At 41.8% G+C, this 24151-nt stretch overlaps 1 protein-coding gene across 2 annotated transcripts in view; it reads right to left on the reverse strand.

Moving 5' to 3' along the window:
• The window catches only part of Tnks2 (tankyrase 2), a 57412-nt gene extending 34203 nt beyond the window's left edge, over positions 1-23209 (reverse strand). Inside the window, exons 1-8 of one of the 2 annotated variants that reach the window (XM_052186713.1) lie at positions 22694-23209; positions 11360-11584; positions 6841-6936; positions 6325-6361; positions 5584-5659; positions 5352-5446; positions 2980-3046; positions 495-681 (exon numbers count right to left, since the gene is read on the reverse strand). In XM_052186713.1, the coding sequence (XP_052042673.1) occupies positions 495-681; positions 2980-3046; positions 5352-5446; positions 5584-5659; positions 6325-6361; positions 6841-6936; positions 11360-11584; positions 22694-22892 (982 nt within the window). In that variant the 5' untranslated portion in view covers positions 22893-23209. The remainder of the gene's footprint in view (positions 1-494; positions 682-2979; positions 3047-5351; positions 5447-5583; positions 5660-6324; positions 6362-6840; positions 6937-11359; positions 11585-22693) is intronic. The other variant, XM_052186718.1, reaches the window with a different exon arrangement.
• Between the last annotated feature and the right edge of the window lie 942 nt (positions 23210-24151).

The raw sequence follows: 24151 nt of genomic DNA on the forward strand, positions 1-24151 counted from the left end.
ACAACAAACAACTCTCAAACAGTAACTAGAAAGTTCAAAATATGTGAGTAAAATCCAAGGGCTATAATCTAAATTTCTTAAATTGAAAAAACTAGAACAAATATATTTTAACAGAGTAGCTAAATTATTAACTATACTAGAAACAGATGCCCATCCACAGAGAACAGAGTTTACTCTTTAAACATCTCCAAAAGGACAAAAAAAGCTGATTCATGCCTCTTTGCTGAATACCAACCTTTTTCTTTTAAAGATTTATTTTATTTATATGCTGTCTTCAGACACGCTGGGAATTGAACTCAGGACCTCTGGAAGAGCAGTCAGTACTCTACACACTGAGCCATCTCTCCAGTCCTCAACCTTTTTCAAGACAGGATCCCTCTCACTATGCAGTGCCTGGGCTGCCCTTGGACTGAGATTCTGCTGCATCCGCTCCTAGGTGCTGGGACCAAAGGCGTGCATCACCACACTCATCTGTGCATTGCTTTCATACTTACATGATAATCTTTCTTTCAGCTGTGCTGTGGGGGCCAGGTCTATAGCACTTTTGTTGTGACAGTTCAGCAGGGTTGGATCTGCCCCGTAACTTAGGAGAAGAGAACACACTTCAACCCTGTTCTTAGAAGCCGCTTCATGAAGAGGAGTAAACTGCCACAAGTCCATTGCATTGACACAGGCACCATGCTGAGGAAGAAAAGATGTACAGTTACTGTTCAATTCTTAAGGCAATTTAGACTTAGTAACACCATATAGTTCAACAACATGCAGGCTGAAAAAGTTCTTCAGCAAAAACCTCCCTGTCTCTTGGGAGGTGTAATTTAAAAACAGAGAAGCTTGGCTCTTAATGAGAGTAACTTAGTGAATTTTGAAAATATATATCCATTCAATTACATAAGATTCTTACATTTCCACAGAGTGTTTCCTATATTTCTTTCACTGGGAATTTTTGCTCCATTCTTTTAGTACCACATTCATGTGTCCTGAATTTTATAAAAATGAAATATGGCAGGCCATTCACATTCAGCTTCTTTCACACACCAGTGTCCCTGAGACTCACACTGTCACTAGTTTGGGTTTCTAAGCAGCTTTTCATTACATTGTAATTTACTGAGCCTGTTACTGGACAACTGGACTGTTTCCAGGAGACGGAAGGACAAGCCTCAAGCAGCAGGAAAAGAAGAGCCTGAAATAACAAGATTCCCTATTTCGGTTTAGACTTCTATTAGTCCAGAATTAAATTAAGATGGTTTAGTTTTTTTCTCTGCATGTGTCTGGGTGTGGGTACGTGTATCAGTACAACTCCCCGGATGCCTAAAGAGGAAGTCAGATGCCCTGAAGCCGGAGTTAAAAGACTGTTCATGGTGCCTAGTGTGGATGCCAGTATCCAAACTCTGGTCTTCTCTAAAATTGTGTACACTCTTAACCCCAACCATCTCTCTAGCCCCCAAATTCTTAGAATTTTTAAAACCTGAAGTAGACACCACATCTTTTGTAGCATTTTTGTGAACTTAGGTCTTTTTTGCTGATTAGATATTGGCTATATTAGCACAAATATATTTTTACGCAGTATCTAAATTATTAACTATACTAAAAGAAACATATATATTAGGTTATATTAGATATATACTAGATTAACTATATATATTTTAAATTGGCTATAATAGATATCAATATTAGATATTGATAATATTGGCTTCAATTGAAGCTTGCTTACATTTATTCTTATAATCTTCATGTTAATCTGTCAATTTTTAAGATACCCCTTCTAATTTTTTTTAATGTTCAGAACTTTACTGTAAATAACTCACAAATAACAAGATTCCTCAGTGAAATTAGGAAGACCCAGACCCATACAGTCGCAGTGGTCTACACAGTGAGCACACCCGTTCTGAAGCTGTGGAGCTATGCACTGGACCTTATACTTTCACTATATATGTACATAACTGTCCCTCAACACATAAAGAAAAACAAACTAAAATAAATCCAGAAAAACAATTACCTTTATGTCTTCTAATTCTACGTCAAGTCAACATTAAAATCTGGATCATAATAAAGTTACAGACAGAACATTCTAGAGTCTATTAGACTTTCTGACATTTCCTCCCAAGCAAAGAAAAAGCAGTCAACCTCTCAGAGAATCTCCCCTTCCTCAGATTAGGCTACTTGCTTTCTTGCACTTATAGGCTATGAAGATAACAGGTGAGAAAAATGTCTTGCCATTCTTCAAAAAATATTTATTTTACAAGTCGGAAGGCAAGTTAGTTTTCCTCACCATGTGGGCCCTGGAACTTGAGCTGAGGTCATCAGGCATGGCAGCAAGGAGCTTCAAGCACTGAGAGATCTTGTTAGCCCTCCTTGCTATCTCTGTGCTTGCTGGTGTCTTACTTCCTCAATTAACTCAGGGATGTGACTGGTACCCTCTGTTCCTAGGTATAGCGAGTATTTTGATCATGATATGCAGTTATTGACTGTCTCCTAGCCAATCTTAAGCATGGGATGTCAACATGGTGTTTGTTCAGGATCTTTGTACATATTTTCAATCTTATTCTAGTAAGTCTTGGCTCCCTCGCCTCAGATAACAGCCACCCAGTCCTTTTGATTTTTGAGATGGGTTTTTTTCTCTGTGTAGCCCTGTCTGTACTAAAGCCGACTCCGAATACCATGCTTGGCTTGAGTTCACAGAGATCCCCTTGCCTCTGCCTCCCAAGTGCTGGGGTTTAAGGTGTGCGCCACCATGCCCAGCTTAGATTCACCTTTGGCAGGACCTCTTTAGTGCTACTACTTTATATTTAACACTGTATAGTACCTAAAAAGTCTGAAGGAAGTCAAATACTAGCTTATCAGTAATCTGTGTAATGATTAGAACTATTCCACTTTCTACCAAGCACTCAGAATAAAGAATAAGGTAGATACACTATATATTTCAAATCATCTCATGTAATTAATTACAGGAAGTAATAAGGCACAAAAAGTTGAACTAACCTTGACCAGAAGTTCAGTTACTTCATAATGACCGTAAGAGCAGGCATTGTGTAATGGTACCAGATCACTAATGAAGACAATGAGAAAAGAAAGCCTGTTATTACAGAGTCTGTAAGTATAGGGCAATCTGCAAATGTTAATTCCCAATTCTCTTTCAAGCCTATATTTCTTTTCTCCCCACTACTACTGGTTATTTAAGCTCATATAATGTTACTAAACTCTATACTTCTGAAACAACCTCTAAACCTCTAAACTTATTCTCTAAGTTCTAGCCAAACATTGCAAAAATAAATTCTTTATAAGTACTTTTGTTTTAATACTATTATTCTTCCTTGCTTTGAAGAATTTTAATTTTTTAATTTTTTTCACTGTGCATCCTTGGCTAGTCTGGAGCTCATTCTGTAGGCCAGGCTGGTCTTGAACTCACAGACAACCTCCTACTTCTGTCTCCCTAGTGCTAGTTCTAAGTTAACATGACACACAACAAGTATCTGAGCTTCTCTCTGGTCTTACAATTCCTGTGTATTAGAACATATACTGTTCTAGGTAGAGACTTCCTTCGCTTGTTTGGCCTGGCTCACATTTATATATTTTCCAGATTTATTCTGAATACTAGTTAGGTCTTTTTTGAAACATCTTTTGAAATTCTGTACGGTAAATGCTATAATTCTCAGTAAACTGAAATCAACTCCTATAGAGTAGAACCTTAAAATTCTGGCTTCTCCCTCTCCTCTCCTTGGGGATCAGCATTATTAACTGTTGCAACTACACCAGAGCAGCCTCTGCTAATACACAGCTCTTTCCTTGCCTGAATACCAATCTCACTGGCATTCACTAAATACTTCTGCTTGAATTTCCATATATTCTCTCATAAAACCAGGAGTTCTCAAAGTCAGCACGATGTCTTCTGCCAAACCACTTCCCCTCCTGTACTTGAATCTAATTCACTTAGTTTCTGATATAAAGCTTTCCCCTTTATTCCCCTCTCGTGCAACACTTCCAGATCTCACTACTACTACTCTTCCAGGGCAGCACCCAGCCATGTGTCCCTTTTCATTTTCCCTGCAACCACCATTACAGACTTTGGCTGTACAAAAGCTCACAGCACTCACTCTTAGATACTGCTCTTCCTGCTCACTCTTCTCTTTCCCCAATGAATCCAACATGTAGTATCCCAAAATGCACTCCTCCTAATCCAACATGTAGTATCCCAGAATGCACTCCTCGTAATCCAACATGTAGTATCCCAGAATCCAACATTTAGTATCCCAGAATGCACTCCTCCTAATCCAACATTTAGTATCCCAGAATGCACTCCTCCTTAAGGTCCTTTGAGGATTAAACAATCATTCCACATCTCAGATCACAAAATGCATACTACTGAGGTTTTCCCCCCCTCTTGGTTTCTCGAGACAGGGTTTCTCTGTGTAGCCCTAGCTGTCCTGGAACTCACTTTGTAGACCAGGCTGGCCTCGAACTCAGAAATCCACCTGCCTCTGCCTCCAAAGTGCTGAGATTAAAGACGTGCGCCACCACTGCCCCACACAATGTTGACTTCTTATGTTAATACACCAAAACTTGAAAACTTGTGGAGTTGTTTTTTTGGTGTTTCTCCAATTCTCTTTTTTGTCCCATGTGAATCATCTGCTTTATCCGATTTATTTTTATGTGTGAGGTGTGCATGCTAAGCAAGTGTCTGACCACGGAGCTACAATCCCTTCCTTTCACAAGAGGCAAGGAGCGAGGGAGGACAGGAGGGAGACCGGGAGATGAATCTTACTAAGTTGTCCAGGCTGGCCTCCACTTGTGACCTCCCTCCCTCCTTCCTCTTCCCAGGACTGGAATTTTAAGCCTGTCTCATCAAAGTCAGCTCGGTTACTACATCCTAAGTGTACTATTTATAGTTTCTTATAGAATGATGTTCCTGAAATTCTGCTTTCTGTTTGTTTGCTTATTTATTTTGGAGTCTATTCATATAGCCCCAAACTGCTATATAGTTGAAGATGACCTTGAACTCCTAAGCCTTCTCCTATACCTACCCAAGTTATAGGATTATAGGCATGTAGTATCATACCCTGCCCTGAACTCTGCTTTCTTGAAGTGAATACTGCCTTAAATTCAAGCATACATCCTTCTAAAGGATTTTCCATTAACTCTACCCATTTATCTCTACTTATCACTCAAATACCACGAGCTAATCATACAATGAATGGTAGGCCTACTGCATTATAATTCCTTATGGCCCTCAGAACAACTTGTATGTTACAAAGGCTCAATAAACATGAGCAATTTAAAAAGCAACAGAAAAATGCTTTATAAAGATACAATGTACTACAAGGCCCCTTAGAATGCCTGACTTGTTCAAAGCTTACCCTTTATCTTTAGCATGGACATCAGCCCCATGTTGCAGCAACAGCTGTACAATTTTTACTCTGTTGTATCCTGCTGCCAAATGCAGTGGAGTTGACTGAAACAGTAACCACATAAATTAATGAAATTCACATAGCAGCCATAGAATACATCTGAAAAGGTAAAAACCCAAACATAAAACAAGAAAACCTATCCATGAGTTTATTAAACCATCAATTTGGCTTTATGCACTACCTTCCTGCCGTCGCTCGCGTGGCAGTTGACATTCAGAGGCGTGAGTAGAGCCATCATTTTTTCCTCATTGCCACTCCTAGAAACACATTGAAAAAGCATATTTATACTATGCACTGTGACGTCTAAACATAGTCTTCTCTTAAAGTATGCTTATGACTTTGCTTTAGATGAGGTCTGCTACATTCTGGAGCACCGACTATCCTGGAACTCTCTATGTAGCCCAAGCTATCCTGAACTGCTTACTAGTAGGCTTACTGCCTCTGCCTCTCGTGTGGAGATTACAAGTATGGGTCCTACAATTGAAATCTGTTTTCTTTTTAAGTGTGTATATGTGTGTGTGTGTGTGTGTGTGTGTGTGCGCGCGCGCGCGCGCGCGCGCGCGTGATAAGATCAGAAGTATCAGATGCTTCTGGAACTGAAGTTAAGAATAGCTTTAAGCCTTCTGATGTGGGTTCTGGGAACTGACCTTAAGTCCTTTACAAGTGCTTCTAACCCGAGTCACCTCTCCATACTTCATTAAAGGTGTGCACCACTATGTCTAGCAAGAATTTGTTTTTTTCATGTGTATGAGTACTCTATGTACACACACAGAAGCCAAGGTTATAGGAAGCACTGGAACTGGAGCTGCAGACGGCTGGGAGCTGCTTGAGTGCTGGGACCAAAGCTGGGTCCTCTGCATCACGGAGCCACTTGGTCCTCTGTCAAGTTTGCATGACATATATCTGTGACAGTAGTACATACCTGGCACTTTCCAAGAGTTCATCTTTCTTATAGTCACCTGTGAATTGGGGAAGGAGAGGATGATCAGAAATTTTCAAAAAAATTCAGTGACAGTTTTATGACCATAGCAACTATAAAAACACAGCAACTATGAGAGTACTCATACACATGAAAAAATAAATCTGTAAAAACAAAACAAAATAAATTCTTGCTAGACATAGTGATGCACACCTTTAATGAGGGTATGGAGAGGTGACTCAGAGGTCAGAAGCACTTGCAACAGGTAAGAAGCCAATAAATATGGCTGGAGGGAGGACAGTGCTCTTAACCACTGAGCCATCTTTCCAGCACCAAGTTTTATCTTTTTTAGGCAAGATTCAAATTCAACTGTTGAGAGATAGCAAAATACTAAGTGAACAGACAACTGTTTAAAAATTCTATTTGAGGTCATTAACTCCAAGAGGCAGTCTGTCTATCTAGTCTATCTAGGTATTTTCATTCTTCCTGGCAGCATAACCAAAGAGCACACAGACTTACCAGTCAGAACAGCTTTGGCGGATGGGTCTGCTAAATCCAATGCTGTCCTTCCATCTGTATTTCGGATGGTTGGCTCAGCTCCATGCTGTAAAAGCACTACAAGAAAACATCAGCACTATTTTTTAAAACAGTGATCATGGCAATCTGAGTTAATAAATCAGTTTCTTATGTAAATGTACCACAGTTTCTGTATTAATTCCTCTGTTGAGGGACATCTGGTTTCTTTCCAGCTTCTGGCTATTATAAATAAGGCTGCTGTGAACATAGTAGAACATATGTCCTTATTACATGTTGGAATATCTTCTGGGTATATGCCCAGGAGTGGTATAGCTGGGTACTCAGGTAATACTATGTCCAATTTTCTGAGGAACTGCCAGATTGAGTTCCAGAGTGGTTGTACCAGCTTGCAATCCCACCAACAGTGGAGGAGTGTTCCTCTTTCTCCACACATCCTTGCCAGCATTTGCTGTCTCTTGAGGTTTTGATCTTAGCCATTCTGACTGGTGTGAGGTGGAATCTCAGGGTTGTTTTGATTTGCATTTCCCTAATGATTAAGGATATTGAATATTTTTTAGGTGCAGTACTACTCAGCTGTTGAAAACAATGAATTCATGAAATTCTTAGGCAAATGGATGGGCCTAGAAAATACTATCCTGGGTGAGGTAACCCAATCACAAAAGAACACACATGGTATATACTCACTGATAAGGCTCTGGCAGAGCTTCACAGGAGACAGCTATATCAGGCTCCTTTTTTTTTTTTTTTTTTAAGATTTATTATTTATTATATGTAAGTACACTGTAGCTGTCTCCCCAGAAGAGGGCGTCAGATCTCATTACAGATGGCTGTGAGCCACCATGTGGTTGCTGGGATTTGTACTCAGGACCTTTGGAAAAGCAGTCAGTGCTCTTAACCACTGAGCCATCTCTCCAGCCCTCAGCAGGCATTTCTCAGCATCCACAGTAGTGTCAGAGTTTGGTGACTGTATATGGGATGAATCCCCAGATGGGACAGTCTCTGGATGGTCTTTCCTTCAGTCTCTGCTCTGCACTTTGTCTCCATATTTGCTCCCATGAGTATTTTGTTCCCCTCCTTAAGAATTATTTTATATGTATATATATATATATGAGTACACTGTAGCTGCACAGATGATTGTGACCCATCATGTGGTTGCTGGGAATTGAACTCAGGACCTCTGCTCACTCCAGCCCCGTTCTTTCCAGCCTAAAGATCTATTTATTTATTATATGTAAGTACACTGCAGCTGTCTTCAGACACAACAGAAGAGGGCATCAGATCTCATTAGGAATGGTTGTTAGCCACCATGTGATTGCTGGGATTTGAACTCAGGACCTTTGGAAGAGCAGTCAGTGCTGCTCTTAACCGCTGGGCAATCCAGCCTGATATAGCTGTCTCCTGAGAAGCTCTGCCAGAGCCTAATGAATACAGAGTCAGATGCTTTCAGCCAAACATTGGACTGAGTGTGGGGTGGAGGAGTTAGAGAAAGGACAGAAGAAGCTGAAGAGGTTTGCAACCCCATAGGAAGAACAACAATATCAACCAAGCAGACCCCCCCAGAGCTCCCAGGGACTTAGCTATCAACCAATAGCTAAAGTAACACAGAGAAAACCTGTCTTGAAAAATGAAAGTTAAAAAAAAATGAATACATTTGAAATGTAAATAAATTATATCGAATAAAAAAAATGCTAGAAAAGGGGAAATCATTTGAAATGTAAATAAATTATATCGAATAAAAAAAAAATTGAATAGCCAGGCGGTGGTGGCGCACGCCTGTAATCCCAGCACTCTGGGAGGCAGAGGCAGGCGGATTTCTGAGTTCGAGGCCAGCCTGGTCTACAGAGTGAGTTCCAGGACAGCCAGGGCTATACAGAGAAACCCTGTCTTGGGGGGGGGGGGGGGGAGAAGCATGGTAAACTTTCTCCGTTCAACAGACGGTTGCTCTTGACTGTTTATATTGCTGGTGACAGGTGATGAAGGATGGTAAGAAGTATGCACGGGGAAAAGGGAAAACTGGCTCAAAAGCTTTTCTAATTTCTAGGAACCCTATCTACACTAGAAAGACTCTTCTATCATGAAATGCCTAATGCTATACACACCAGGCAGAGAGGTATTGGATTTAGAACATATGTGAATATAAGCATGCATTCTGTGCATGCACAGAAGCAAAAAAAAAAAAAAAAAAAAGGTTGCTGACTGTGGTGGGTGGCATACACCTTCAATGCCAGCACTTGGGAGACAGTCAGCTAGGTCAGGTCTCTGGGAGTGAGAAACCAGCCTAGTTTACATAGTGAGTGCCAGGCACTCCAGGCTACATAGAAAAACTGAAGTTGTTCTTTGTTTTTTTTTTTTTTAATCAAAAAAAGAAAATTGGACAGCTATGTCATTCTTCCAGCTGATCCCTCAAGGCCATTAGTTGCCTTTCTACTTGTTAAAAAAATGAACTGAATTAACCAACAGAAGGAAAAGCTCAGAGCTGGCCATTACTGGCACCATACACTTCAAGGTACAGTAGTTAGTATCAAGTAGCTAACTTTAGTGTAAAACCAAGTACACTTGGTGTACACATTTTAACCAAGTTTAGTGTAAAATATTCTTTACCAACATAATTTTTTTTCAGAAATATCTGAACAGAGGGATATAACTGTCAGCTGAGGCTTTCTTTTTAAGGCTAATTACATTGAATTTTGAGTTCAAATACCAACTCCTTTTTTCAGGGTATAGTTTCACGCCTTGGCTGGCCTCTGTCTTAGAGATCTGTCTGCCTTTGCAGCCCGAGTTCTGGCATCAAAGGCACTAACACATTCAGCTACAAACACTATATAGGAACCTCATGTTAGCATATTCTACCGTTACCTATATATAAAGATATGCCAAGACTTCTATTTATAAAGGTGGAAGCTATCAGGAATTCCTCCATTACACACACACACACACACACACACACACACACACACACACACACACACACACACGACTGAACCCTGGCTCCCTCATGTGCTGGGCAGCACTCCACCACTAAACTGTTATCTACCCACCCCCATCTTCACCCCTGCTCCTTGATAAGGTTAATTTGTATTTCTTGCTACTCTGTAACTCGAGAAATGTGAACACTAACTTTAAACTTTCTATTAGCTATACTAAAGACTTTAACATGATTAACTCAATACAGCCAAAAATCTTCAGTATCTTCATTATAATCAGCATAAAAATTGAAACATTTGACAAATTTTTGTACTAAGACTTTGAATACATGATGTATTTTTCTTCTTATAGCATACCTCAATTTGAATCAGTTACACTATAAGTCCTCAGCTACTATAATGGACTCTATAGCTCTATAAATTATATTTGGAAACTATGCATTACAAAATTAAAGCTAAATTAAAGCTAAAAATGTCTAAGTCTGAGACTGAGGTACCAGGGCAGTGGCTCCAAGAGCAGACAGTGGCTGGCCTCAGTAACGAGAACCAAGCAGAGCCGGATAGAGGCGATGACGCCACCCTGTTTCCACCTCTGTAGATGACCTAGCTTAGACGAAGCTGGTGACTGATGAAATGAATGGGCACTTGGGGAGCAAAGTGCTGCTGCACAGAGCTACCGGATTGTTGATTGTGCTCAAACAAGGCTTTCTAGCTACTAAGGATTTCAAGTATTCCTGTTTTGCATCATGAAAAATAAAATGATGCTAACGTTATGACCTCAAAACCCAGTTCTGTTGGGCTCAGGAAAAGTAATCACCAAGTAAATAAAACTTCTCCAAGTGCTTTCTCACATAATTCTCTGCCAGTGGCCGACCTGCTGAAACAAATCTCATCTCACTTGCTAGGTCCTTGTGCTCTAAGTGACTCCTAAGTCTTCAACCAAATGCTTCTTTATTGGTTGTCTTACCCAGGTCATTGTCCTCTTCTCACCAGTCTTCCTGACCTATCTGCCTACCTAATCCATATCAGCACTGTTCTAAGCTTGGTGTGGTCATTCAGGCCTGTAACTTCAGCTTCTTTGGAAGTTTGAGGCAGAAGAATGGCAAGATCAAGGCGGGTCTGGGCCACTTATATATTCCTATTAGTAACAAGACCTTCAAAGCACAACTGGAGTTCTTCACAAAGTCCCTTCCTGTTTCCCTAACTTTTCTCCAGTACAAAGATCCCAGAAAGTTGAGCCTTGTGGCCTGAATCTGGCTAACTATTCTAATTAGGTTTTTGTTACTGGGATAAAACCATGACCAAAAGAAACTTGGTCTTCAGAAGAAAGGGCTTATTGGGCTTACAGGTTTCTAGAGACTGATTTTTTTCCTCCTATTTCTCAGAATTTTAAGATTTTAAAAACAGACAGACACTCAATAAATGGTTAGATTGAGGGCTGGGGGAAAAGGCTATAATAAATCATAAACAGACTTAAATGTAAGTTCAGCCTGGTAGAAAAATGACACTAACACCTTAATCTAGATTCAGAATAGTTAAAATTTCTAGAAAATTCTTAAAAAGAAATAAAGACTTACCAATGCAAACATCAATTTTTCCTTTAATTGCAGCTTCATGAAGAGGAGTATAATTCCAATTATCCCGTGCATTTGGGTCTGCACCATGTTGCAAAAGAAGATTGACTACTTCAGCATGACCAAAAGAGCATGCGTTATGAAGAGGAATAAGACCCCCATCATCACGTGCTTGCACATCTGCGCCATTTTGAAGCAGATATTCAACCACATCCTTCCGTCCAAAACCTATAAGAAAACAAATTTTCCAAGAAAAATGACAAGCCATGCTAAAATGTTTTAATAAGCTTAACAATTCAAGAACTGCTGAAAGGGTGACCTGAAATATATACAACTAACCGTACGTAATGTTTCAGCCAAAGGTCTCTCTAAGTAGCTTAGTGTTAGGTTCTTAGTTGTGGCTGCTATTAACATCAGAAAAACTTACAAAGGGGGCCAAAACCTCAAACCCCAAATGATTCCAAACTACGAGACATTTCTAATTGTAAAGACCAAGTTCTGCATATTTAATATGAACACATTTTCAGACACTTCACTTCACGTATGTAACAAGTATGTAAAAGAACACCTAATAAAGCAGTGACAGATTTAAGTCTTGTAGAACACCTTTCTGCTCCCCAGCAAGAGACCATGATGCACAATAAAGAAATACCAGTTTACAGCCTGTACTTGTTTATATGGTAAGACAAAGGTGAAATGTATGATGTCTTTATTTTGCTATTTGCACAGGGGTCCTTCTTTAGCTAGGTACTAGTCTGCTCAAACACCCTCAAACCAAATGAAGCAAAAAGTCTGGTAAGAATTATTCTATTTTGCAGATTTAGTGCCAATGAAATACTATTTCTTATCATCCTCATACTATTAATATTTAACACCCTTAAAAATTATTTGTGAAATGAAAGGATTTGGGGCATATGTTAAAGCAGGTGAGGAAGTATGTGTGTTGTATGTGATGTATGTGCGTGTCAAGACAGGGAGAAAAACTTAAACTCCTCTCCATAATAAAATTTCTCTATAATATTCTCCGAATCATCAAGTCTGTATGTGATCCTTTTAAGATGGATGTAGATAGCTGGGCGGTGGTGGTGCACGCCTGTAATCCCAGCACTTGGGAGCAGAGGCAGGTGGATTTCTGAGTTGAGGCCAGCCTGGTCTACAGAGTGAGTTCCAGGACAGCCAGGGTTACACAGAGAAACCCCATCTTTAAAATAAACAAACAAACAAACAAATAAATAAGATGGATGTAGATAAAAGGAATGGCATGGTCTTTCCAGGTTGATAGGAAACTGACTACAAATGAAAGAAACTGTGCTGAGGTTAGCTGTTTATTGGGGAGGGGGGTAAGGGTGGGGGGTAGGAGAAGGTAGACAAGATGGGTCCACAAAAAATACTGCAAGTATTGTGTGTCTTCTTGAGCAGCAGCCCACCCCACCCCCGGCCCCTACCCAGACAGTCCGAAGTCTCTCTCGAGTACACACACCACGCATGCGAGAACACACATGCCATGCATGGAGTTCAGGACACCTGATGTCCTGCTCTGCCACTCCTCTTTTTATTTCCCTAAGGTAGGCAGGGTCTGTCCCAGACACTGGAGCTAAGCTACTGATCAGCCAGCCCCAGCCATCCTCAGTGCTGTGCCTGTTTGTTTCTCTTTTTAAACTTGAGTACTGGGATCTAAACTTTGGTTCTCTCATGCTTGCATAGCAAGTGCTCCTACACTGAGCCATCTATCTCCCTAGCTTCCCCCAACTCCTTTGGTTTTAATAGCCCAGGCTATGTAACCAAATATGACCTTAAACTTCTCATCCTCTTGATCCTTCCAAATGTACCACCATGCCCTGTTTGTGTGAGGCCGAAAATCAAACCCAGAGCTTCCTAAATGCTAGGTAACTAAGCCACAGTCTGTCTTTTCTTTGTAGCTAGATTTCTCCTCTCTCAACAAGGACAACTTTAAGAAAACTCATTGTTGTTTAAGAAGAAACCAAAAGCATCTGTTTTTAGAGACAAAAGAGCAAATCCTTCCTGACAGCCAGGATCCATATCAACCAAATAACCAGAGAGCAGTTTGAAAAGACCTACATGACTCACAAGGTAGTGCTTAATCTGTCCTACAGACTTATATTTTTCTTTTCTTTTTTTACATGTATCTATTTCATGTATGTGAAATACACTGTTGCTGTCTTCAGACACACCAGAAGATGGCACCAGATCCTCATTAAAGATGGTTGTGAGCCACCATGTGGTTGCTGGAAGACCTCTGAGAGAGGTGCTCTTAACCACTGAGCCATCTCTCCAGCTCAGACTTGTATTTTTTAGACAGCAGACTTTAGTGCTGAAATCTTATCTGTGAGCCCAGTAACTTTTGCCATGGTTACTGTCGAATACCCAACAGTGGCACATAGCTGGCACTCTGAGGAGCTTTCTCTTTCGTAAACTCAAAAGAAAATATTGAGCCACCTGAGAAAGTCTGAACAATACTGCTATAGCATATCACTAGTACTGAAGGTTTATTCAGGACAATCACTTTGGTGGTATGTAATAAATAGAAAGACCACAGAGACAGGAGATAGCTAAGTCAAGATTCGCCATGGCTACTGTCCCAATCACATGGCGTGAGCTGAGGGCCCACAGTAAGACAGGGTAGGTACATGGTTAAGCTAAGTTGCATTCATACACTATGAGGCTCTCTTTCCTCCCATTCCTTTTCCCAGCCTCCCACATATTCTTTTAATTATTGCTTTTTGCACATATTTTTACTTATATCCCACCATTATTTTTAAGAGATGTTATTTGTATATTCTTTTTTCTTTTATTTAAAATTGATTAATAACTTAGAAATTACCATCCATTAGCAAACACTTTCTTTACTGGAATAAGTTTAACTAGTTCCACCCTGATCTGGAAAAGTTGGGTAATTTCCCAATCTTTTTACTACAGCACACAACACTATAAATAACTATAGAAAGAAGGAAGAGAAAGTCAATAGATTCCACTGGCTAATCTGATTTGAGATACAGAATACAACAGGGCTTGTGGGATGTGCTAGTTAGTTGGTTTCATTGTTGCTGTTTTGTCACCTTGACAAAAGCTAGAATCATCTGAAAAGAGGAAACTTCAAGGGAGGAACTGCCTCAATAAGATCTGGCTGTAGCACTTGTAGGGCAGATTCTCAGTGACTGATGTGGAAGGGCCCAGCCCACTGGAGGTAGTGCCACTTGCCTGAGCTCAAGGTTCTGGATGCTGTAAGCACAAACCTGTAAACCCACTTCTGCCTCCAGATTCCTGCTGTTTGAATTTCTGTCCTGACTTTCTTCAGTAATCAACTGTAATGTGAAAGTGTAAACAAAATAAACCCTTTCCTTCCCAAATTGCTTTTGGTCATGGTGTTTTATCACAGTAATTACCCTAACTGAAACAGTAGGTTAAGATTTGGTTCTGGAAATGCTTAATTGGAAGTGCTCATGGGATAAATGCCCAGAAAATAGTAGGTTCTGTGGATCCCAAACTCAGAAAATTGGTCCAAACTGGTGATAGTTTTTCTGGAGTACTAGCTATGAAGCCAGACATGAATATTAATGAAGCTAATCAGAGAACACTGATATTCTTTTACTTTGTGGGAAGTGTACCAAGTCCTTCCTCACTTTCTCAAGACCTTGGCTCTCCCTGACCTCCTTCAATCTCTACCATTTTTCTTCCGCCCAGAAAGTCTTCCTCCTGAACTCACGCTCTCAGCTCTGCTCCCGTATAACCCATTGGTAAGGTTTATCTTCTCTTTTCTCAAATCCAGCTAGCTTCTATCTCACAGTTGCTTTAGACAAGGCCACTTACAATGGCCACATTCCCAGATCCAAAGGACACTGTATTTGACTAGACATGCCAGCAATATTCAACAGCTCACTACTCACTACTCCTACCGGCAGGCAGGAAATACTTTGTCCAAAGAGTCTGAGGAGTCAAGATACTGGTCTTCCCGTCCCATTTAAACATTTAACAAATTATAAGAAAATATCAACTATTCTGGTATATATCATAAACCAGTAAGTAAGCTAGATCTCTGCTTAAAATATATTTTATGTGTATATGTTTGTATATTTTATGTGTGTATATATATGTATACCATGTACATGTAAGAGCCCATGAAAAATGGAGGAGGGCACTAGATCTCTACAATTGGAGTTACTGATGGTTGTGAGTCACCTCATGGTTTCTCTCAAAGAACATCAAGTGCTCTTAACTGCAAAACCATCTCTCTAGCTCAACAAATTGCTGCTTTTGAGGACTTTCTTTTTTATAGGTACAGGGAATAAACATAAAAAATAAGTATAAGGGATAATGAAAACAGAGCAGGACTGGTAGTGCTTAAAGTATGTGGGAGAAGACTATCGTTAAACATGGCTGTCTCGGGCTGGAAAGATGGCTCAGTGGTTAAGAGCACTGACTGCTACTCTTCAGAGGTCCTGAGTTCAAATCCCAGCAACCACATGGTGGCTCACAACCATCCATAACAAGATCTGACGCCCTCTTCTGGTGTGTCTGAAGACAACTACAGTGTACTTACATATAATAAATAAATCTTTTTTAAAAGTGCTAAAAAAGAAAGTGGCTGTCTCTGTAGCTACCACTAAGATGTTGACAACGACACAGACATACTATTACAGTGGTGCAGTAGTGAGACAGAAGTAAAATAACAGGAGGCAGAGTAGCAAGGAAGGACAGATAAAAACACCAGGTGAATGACAGGGCGAAACCTAGCACTAGGGAGGCAGAGGCAGGTGGAGCTCTGTGAGTTTGTGGCCAGCCTGGACTACAGAGTGAGTTCTAGGCCAGCCAACGCTTCACAGAGAAACCTTGTTTTGAAAAACCCAACCCAACCCAACCCAACCCAACTCAACCCAACCCAGGCCAAAGAAACATACCAGGTGAAGTCTTGAAGACCACACAAGTCTGACCTTTTAAAAAAAAAAAAGAAAAAGACTGTGGAAAATGGGAGTCACTACAGAGTTTTAAGCTGTTAACTTACAAGACATGACATACTCCTTTGGCTGATGTGTTGAGGGCTAATTAGGTAAAGTAGATGAGATTATGATGACTTGTATTATAACCTGAGAGCTGCTGTGATTGATGAGTGTCACATTCTGGATACTCTAAGGTAGAAGAGAGCCAGTCTAGCTTCCCAATGGGTGAGATGTGGGGAGAGTAGGGTGAGGTGGTGAGAAAGCGAATGTGAGTGGGACTGGAAGAGGAGTCACAGATGACTGTGAGAAAGCTCTCTAGTGAGACAGTGATAAAGAGTTAACGATCTGGGTGCCGGAGAGATGGCTCAGCGGTTAAGAGAACTGGCAGCTCTTTCAGAGGACCTGGGTTCAGTTCCCAGAGCCCACAAGGTGGCTTAGAACCAACCATCTGTAACCCCAGTTCCAGGAGATGACTCCCTCTGCAGAACACTTGTTGCACAGACACACACTTAGCAAGACAACTATACAAGGAATGAACACACACAAAACCCCTTAATATCTCAGGGAGTTGTCTCCTCTCCCCAATATCTAAATACTGGTATTCTGTGAGATTCAAGTTTTCTTTCCCCCTTTTAATGATTGTATCTATCCCTATGGCCTGTATATCTTCTAGATATACAGTCCTTAAATTGGAATCTGCAGTCTAGACTTGTTACCTAAGTTCTAGAATGTTTCAACTCAATCCTTCAAAAGCATCTTTAACTCAACATGTTCTCAACTTTTCTACACTTCACTGACACTGCCCTATTCCAACCACCCCAACTTCCAGCCTTCAACAGTTTCCCTCAGAAATGGCCCTCTTATTTCTATTCTCAACGGCCTTTAAAAAACAAATACCATAAGCCAGATGTGGCAGCACACACCGGAACATTCTTTTGTAGATTTTCTTCTTTGTCTCTTTTCTAATACTATGGTATAATATATCAAACTGTTAGACATCACACACTGTGAAGAACAGTTCATAAGCTGGTTAGTTTTTGGTCATGTTGACACAAGCTAGAGACATCTGGGAATCAAATGCCTTCATCAGACTGGCTTGTGGAGTATAGAGGGCATTTTCTTGTTTTAATTTTTTTCCTTCCTTTCTCTTTGGATTTTCCAGACAGGGTTTCTCTGTGTAGCCCTGAATGTCCTGGAACTTGATCTGTAGACCAGGCTTGCCTTGAATTCAGAGATCTGCCGGCTTCTGTCTTTCAAGTGCTGGGAACTACTGCCCAGCTGTAGGGTATTTTCTTGATTGATGGTAGAGGGCCCAGTCCATTGGGTAGGTGGTTCTGGGTAGTATAAGAAAGCTAGCTGAAGGAGCCACACAGAGCAAGCTAGTAAGCAGCACACCATAGCTTCTTGAGTGACTGTGATACAGAAGTGGAAGCCAAATAAATCCTTTCCTCCTCAAGTTGCTTCTGGTCATGGTATTTTATTATCATAGCAACAAGAAGCAAACTAGAATACTGGAAAAATAGTGATGAACAAAGACATTTATTCATGACTCTTTCACTTCATAGAATTAAGAGTCCTGGATCTCAGTGCCGTGTTACATGTAATCTCTGTCCTTCAGGGTAGAAGGATTATAAATATAAAGATAGCCTGCTCTTAGCAAGACTATGCAATTAACAGCAGCAACAAAATCCTCACACCAAATATACCACCACCTACAAAACCAAACCAAACCAAAAGAAAATAACATCCCTTAAAAGTCACAACCCAGCCGGGCCGTGGTGGCGCACGCCTGTAATCCCAGCACTCTGGGAGGCAGAGGCAGGCGGATTTCTGAGTTCGAGGCCAGCCTGGTCTACAGAGTGAGCTCCAGGACAGCCAGGGCTATACAGAGAAATCCTGTCTCGAAAAAAAACAAATCCAAAAAACCCAAAAAAACAAAACAAAAAAAGTCACCACCCAAACAAGGCCACCTCTAACCAGCCTCCATTTCGCCCACCTGTTATCACCTAACACTGGTTGGCCTTTGTTAAGATGAAAGCACTATAAAAGCAGGGACTGAGTCTTTGCTCTTCATAGCAGTGTTTTGGCATTTACTACAATTTGTAAACTAATGCACAGTTTACTAATCTCATACTCTATCATTTGTCTTTCTCTCTGTACAGTGTCTCAGCATCTGGCTAGCTTTAAACTCAATCTCTTCCTACCTAGCCTCCTAGGGCTGATTACCAACACGAACTACAAAATCAGGCTCCTGGATACTAATTCCATAAGGGACAAGGACTGTGAATGTCTTAGTTTATTGTTTGTTTCCTAGAGTCCTTCAGAGGATGAGATGTTCAATAGTTTGTTGATGTTTGCTTAATATACCACCATATTAGAAAGAAAGCTAAGAATGGTACTAAGAAGCCAAGAAGGACATTTTCAAGGAGACAGTAAAATTTACTGCTGTGAGGTGAGGGCTGGCTTTCTCTTGTCATCACCTCTTGGCACGATGTATACTTTGTTCTACTGCTGCCCCTCTGCTGTCTTAGTCCCCACCTGGAGGAAATGCTTTTAGAAAAAGGCTTTCTAAGCCAGGCGGTGGTGGTGCACGCCTTTAATCCCAGCACTTGGGAGGCAGAGGCAGGTGGATTTCTGAGTTTGAGGCCAGCCTGGTCTACAGAGTGAGTTCCAGGAGAGCCAGGGCTACACAGAGAAACCCTGTCTCAAAAAACAAAAACAAACAAACAAAAAAAAACCCAAGAAAAAGAAAAGGCTTTCTAAATTGGAGAGTAAAAGAATCAGAATAAGGAAAATTAGTTTAGTATCCTTCTTTACTGTCACTTAAAATACGCACTTTTAGAAGAATGATTCCTATTGTCACTGGTAACTAGCATTTTTTTTTTTTTTTTGGTTTTTTGGATTTGGTTTTTTCGAGACAGCATTTCTCTCTGTAGCCCTGGCTGTCCTGGAACTCACTCTGTAGACCAGGCTGGCCTCGAACTCAGAAATCCGCCTGCCTCTGCCTCCCAGAGTGCTGGGATTACAGGCGTGCGCCACCACCGCCCGGCTGGTAACTAGCATTCTTAAAGATGGTTACATAAAGGCCAAGTCTCACTAAAAGAAGAACTTGATGAAAAAGCAAAGAATCAATTCATATCCTGCATCTGTGTAGTTGGAGGCAGGGAAAAGAGATGGGAAAGGAAATCTTTTCTGTGTAATTGTTTCCTTAGAAAGATTTCTTAAAGATCATATCTATCAGAAGTATATAACCTAGTCTAATAACAAAAGGCGGCTAACAGAAGAAAAATACCCATTTGTGTAATTATCTTTATCACTAATGAAACTTAATTCCTATAAGGACTGATGACTGATTAAGTTTTTTTTTTTTTTTTACTCTTTTGGCAGGGGTAGAAATACAAAACCCTTTTTCATTTTTTGTAGCATGAACACATCTTATTCCTAATGACAAACCTCTAAAGTCCTTAATTAAATCTCTAAACTGGCTATTTTTAATAATTTTTTTCTTTAAAAGAATGATCTGGGCGGTGGTGGTGCACGCCTGTAATCCCAGCACTCTGGGAGGCAGAGGCAGGCGGATTTCTGAGTTCGAGGCCAGCCTGGTCTACAGAGTGAGTTCCAGGACAGCCAGGACTATACAGAGAAACCCTGTCTCTAAAAAAACAAAAAACAAACAAACAAACAAAAGAATGAATTTGCTTCTCTAACCCTATAAAATACAAACACAAGTAACTGCTTGGCCAGGCAATTAGCAAGTACCACCACCTACAGAGGAGGATCCGAAAGTATGCTTACATAATCACAAATGGCAACTTACCAAGTAAATATGCTGGTGAGCATATTTACTTAAAAATAAACAGGGCTGGGCTGGAGAGATGGCTCAGCGGTTAAGAACACTGACTGCTCTTCCAGAGGTCCTAAGTTCAAATCCTAGCAACCACGGTGGCTCATAACCATCTGTAATGGGATCTGATGCCCTCTTCTGGTGTGTCTGAAGACAGCTACAAGGTACTCATATAAAAAAAAAATCTAAAAAAAAAAACCCAAAAACACAAACAAACAAACAAAAAACCCAACCCAACCCAGGACTGCCTGAGAATGTTGCTTAGCAGGTACACATGGGTCTAGTAGGGCCAAGCAAGGTTCTGACTCCATACCCAGAAAAGTAAAGAATTCATCAGTGCCCCATTAATCTAATAATTTGGACTTTAAAATTCACAAGCCCATCTTTTAAAACTCTTTTTTAAAAGCAGGGTTTAAATGTAGGCCTTTTAAAAGTGTGATTTAATATAAAATCTTTAGTAATTATTTTATTATCCTATGTGTATAGTAGGTTAGGGGTGTGTGTGTGCTCCCGCGTGCACGCACATAGGTGGCAGATCAGGCATCTTCATCTAAGGTTCTCCTCCATCATATTTTTGAGAAAGGGCCATTGCACTGACCCTGGGGCTCATGGCTTTTCAAGTAAGCCCCAGGGATCCTTCTGCTTCCACTTCCTAGTCCTGGGATTGTAGGCATGCATCAATACAACTGCCTTTTTATGTGGGTGCTAGGGATCTCAACTCAGGTCCTCCTGTTTGCAAGGCAAGCAAGTACTTTACCCACTGAGCATCTCCCCAGTCTCTTTAGTCATTATTTAATGATTTCCTTTTTGCATCTTAATTTCTTTATTTTACAACCTATAACTGGCAATATAAGTGAATTTTGAGTGAATTACTCTCTATAAATATTTAAATTCCCATTTCAATCTGGACAATATAAAATAAATGTAAAATATTCTCTGATTTGTTGAGGCGGGGGTAGGGGTCTAATCTACCAATCATTCAGTGGTAGCACTTGTCTAGCATGTGCAAGGTCTGATAAATATTCCATCAGTGTAGGTGGGACAGGGGCATGCTGGGGCAGAGCTGAGGGTGAGATGGTGTGGGAGCAACAAGGTCACACCATAAACCGGCAACCTGCGCCTCAAAATACTATTTTCAGACATGAACTCACTAATACATCAAATTCTTGAAAGGTGGCAACTAAGATCGACCTTGGCTATTTTTATCAAGCGAACATAACCTAAGTAATATTACCCCTTTGGATTATCTAGCAGCTGGTTGTGACCGTTTGCCAAATAGGTTGGCTAATTTGGTCAAGCAAGACAATTCAAATTAGCTGAAGAGAGGCACCACGATAACAGAGATTTGGCTTCATGCTCTCAGTTCTCAGTGCCCATAGGCGTTTCTAGTCTGCCCAACTGTGGTTTTCCCAAACTCTTCCCCCTTGCTCCCATATCAGCAATCAATTAGGGAAGCATGATTCCTGACAACACACACATTTTAAAATAGGGACAGGTCAAAGCAAACTGACCTACAATTGGTGGAACTGTAAAATCAATGTCTGTAAACAAAACAAAAAAAATCTTTTTTTATACTCTTTTGTCTATCATTTCTGCCCCAAAGGAACACAAGAAACTAAAATGTTTCTTTTTATAAAGAACTGCTAAACAATCCTGATGCACTTTGTACCAAATGTTACCAAGCTTTGAGGACCTTTTTTGATTCTGAGGTTAAATAGTTACAAACTGTCCTTAACATGAATAATCAATAAACAGGTTCCCATCCCTGGCTGTTTCAAATACCTCAACAAACTTTAACACTTTGGTATCATAAAGAGAACCCAGTGGTTAAAAGTAACTCCAAACTATCTACACTAAATCTCAGGATGACTCAAAAGGAGCCTCAAAATCCTAGATCCCAGCGCAAGTGCTTGTCCTATCCTGTCTCTCACCCTATTTTCCATCTCAACTTCTGCGGGAGTACGGCAGAGGCCACCCACACTCAGCCTAAGTAGATCTCAGGTCTCCCAAACTTGCCTATATCCGGCTTTAGTCTCTCCAGAAACCTAATCCAATTAACTCTAATGAGCCAATAGCCAATAAAATAACTCCCAAATTAAAATTTCAGTTTACGATGGCCGCTTGAATTTAAGGGATTACTAAGAGTGTCGATGTAACTTGCAAAGATGGGTCCATTTTTGAGATAATTACTCTTTCAAATCACAAGGTCTACTAAGCCTTTCTTGTGTACAGAGGTTCTTCTGGGCAGCAAGACCGGAAGTCGGTGCAGGTATTGTTGATACAGTAAAACAAAACAAAGCTCCCCTCTCCCAGCACACAAGCAAGCAAACAAACAAACAAAAAACCCATAACCTCAAAAACAACTTCCCGACTGCACGTTCACCCCACCCTAATCACGAGCCCCGAGAGAGGAGAGCCGGTGGCCAGGGGGAGATTCTCGGGGAAAGGTCGGAGACAGGGCAGCGCCGCGCGCTGCGGCCTGCAAGCCCGAGCCTGCAGGTGGGGCGTGCAGGAGGCGACACGGGGCCCCGCTTTTACCTGCGGCGAAGTGGAGCGGGGTGGACTTCCTGCCGGCCGTGTCGCGGCTGTTCACCTTCTCAGGCGTCACCAGCCTCTTCACTCGCTCCACGTCCCCGTTGCGGCAAGCCTCGAACAGCTCGCGGGCGGACGGCTCTACGGCCTCGGCCACCGCGCTCGCGCAGGCCGCGCCCCCGCCGGCGCAGCGGCGGCCAGACATGATCCGGGCCGCCGCCGCCGCCAGCAGCAGCGCCAGCAAAGGCAGCAGGAGCCCCGGCCCCGCGAGCAGGAGGGCGAGGCCCCCCGCAGGAGACGCGCTCAGGGCCCGGGCCGCTCCGCTCCCCGCTGTCACCAGAGCCGACGCAGTCCCATGGCCGCCTTGCCGCGCGCCCCCCGCTCGGCTCCGTGAGCCCCGGCTGCCCCACCGCGGCGGAGGCAGCTCGAACCCGCTCGCCGAGCCCCGGAGCGACGCGACGGCGGAAGCTGCCGAGACCACTCCTGCCAGCTCTGTCGGGTCCTGGGAGCGCGCGTGACGTCGTCTCGCGCGTGCGCAGTGGCTGCTCTCCGGCCGGGCCAGTCTGGGCAAGCGGGGCCGCGCGGAGGGGTTTGTGGGAAATGTGCAGCGAGAGCCTTTGGTTGCGGGAAGAGAAGGGGCTTCGGCCCACCGCCATCTTTACTGAACCTCTGTTGAAAACGAGAGGTCTTGCTGCCTTCTCTTTTTATTAAAGCCTAGACTTGTCAGGATGAGCTTCATTGCTTACACACTGAAGACGAATCTTTAGAAGTTTTGTTCTGATTGTGCATTTTCTTTTGCAAATTTTACCGTGGAAAATTTCTGCATTTTTGCTTCCGTACCTTCCCCTGGGAGATTTCTCTCCCCTTCCCCCTCCTGCCTTCTTTATAGTGTCTCTTCTCTTAACCTTCCGCATCTGCTTTTGTTTTTCTTATAAGCCTCTTCTCAGAAATGAAACCGTTACTCATACTGAGAAGTTTGGATGAACGGCCCCAAGATAAAGCAAGGAAGCGAAGTTTATCTCAATTCTAAAGCAACAATTGGGGGGCGGGGTGGCTCTGATTAGCTACATTTCCCATAGTAAATTATTAGCTCAGTGCTGACTAGAGGATCTATACATAAATCAGTATTGTACCGGATGTGGCCGGGGTGCTGGTACACTGAGCATACACATCAAGAAAGTTTTCTTAAGTTTTTTTTCTCCCTGTGATCAAAGAATACAAGCGCACAATTCATTTTCGTGTTCGTTGTGTTTTATAAAAAGCCAAGGATGTGTTTTGTAGAGCCAGGTATGGTGAGGTGTGAGAGGGGTTCCTCGGCAGGCCCATGCTGAGGCATCCCTTCCCCCTGAGGTACCAGCCCTACGGATATAGTGTAGAATAGAGTTTATTTAGGGCATGGTATGAGGAGTTGAGAAGGGAGTGGGGGCAGAGAAAGAAAGAAAAAGAAGAGAGGCCGGCCCGGAA

Source organism: Apodemus sylvaticus, chromosome 1, assembly GCF_947179515.1.
Source record: "Apodemus sylvaticus chromosome 1, mApoSyl1.1, whole genome shotgun sequence".
NCBI classification, from domain to species: domain Eukaryota; kingdom Metazoa; phylum Chordata; class Mammalia; order Rodentia; family Muridae; genus Apodemus; species Apodemus sylvaticus.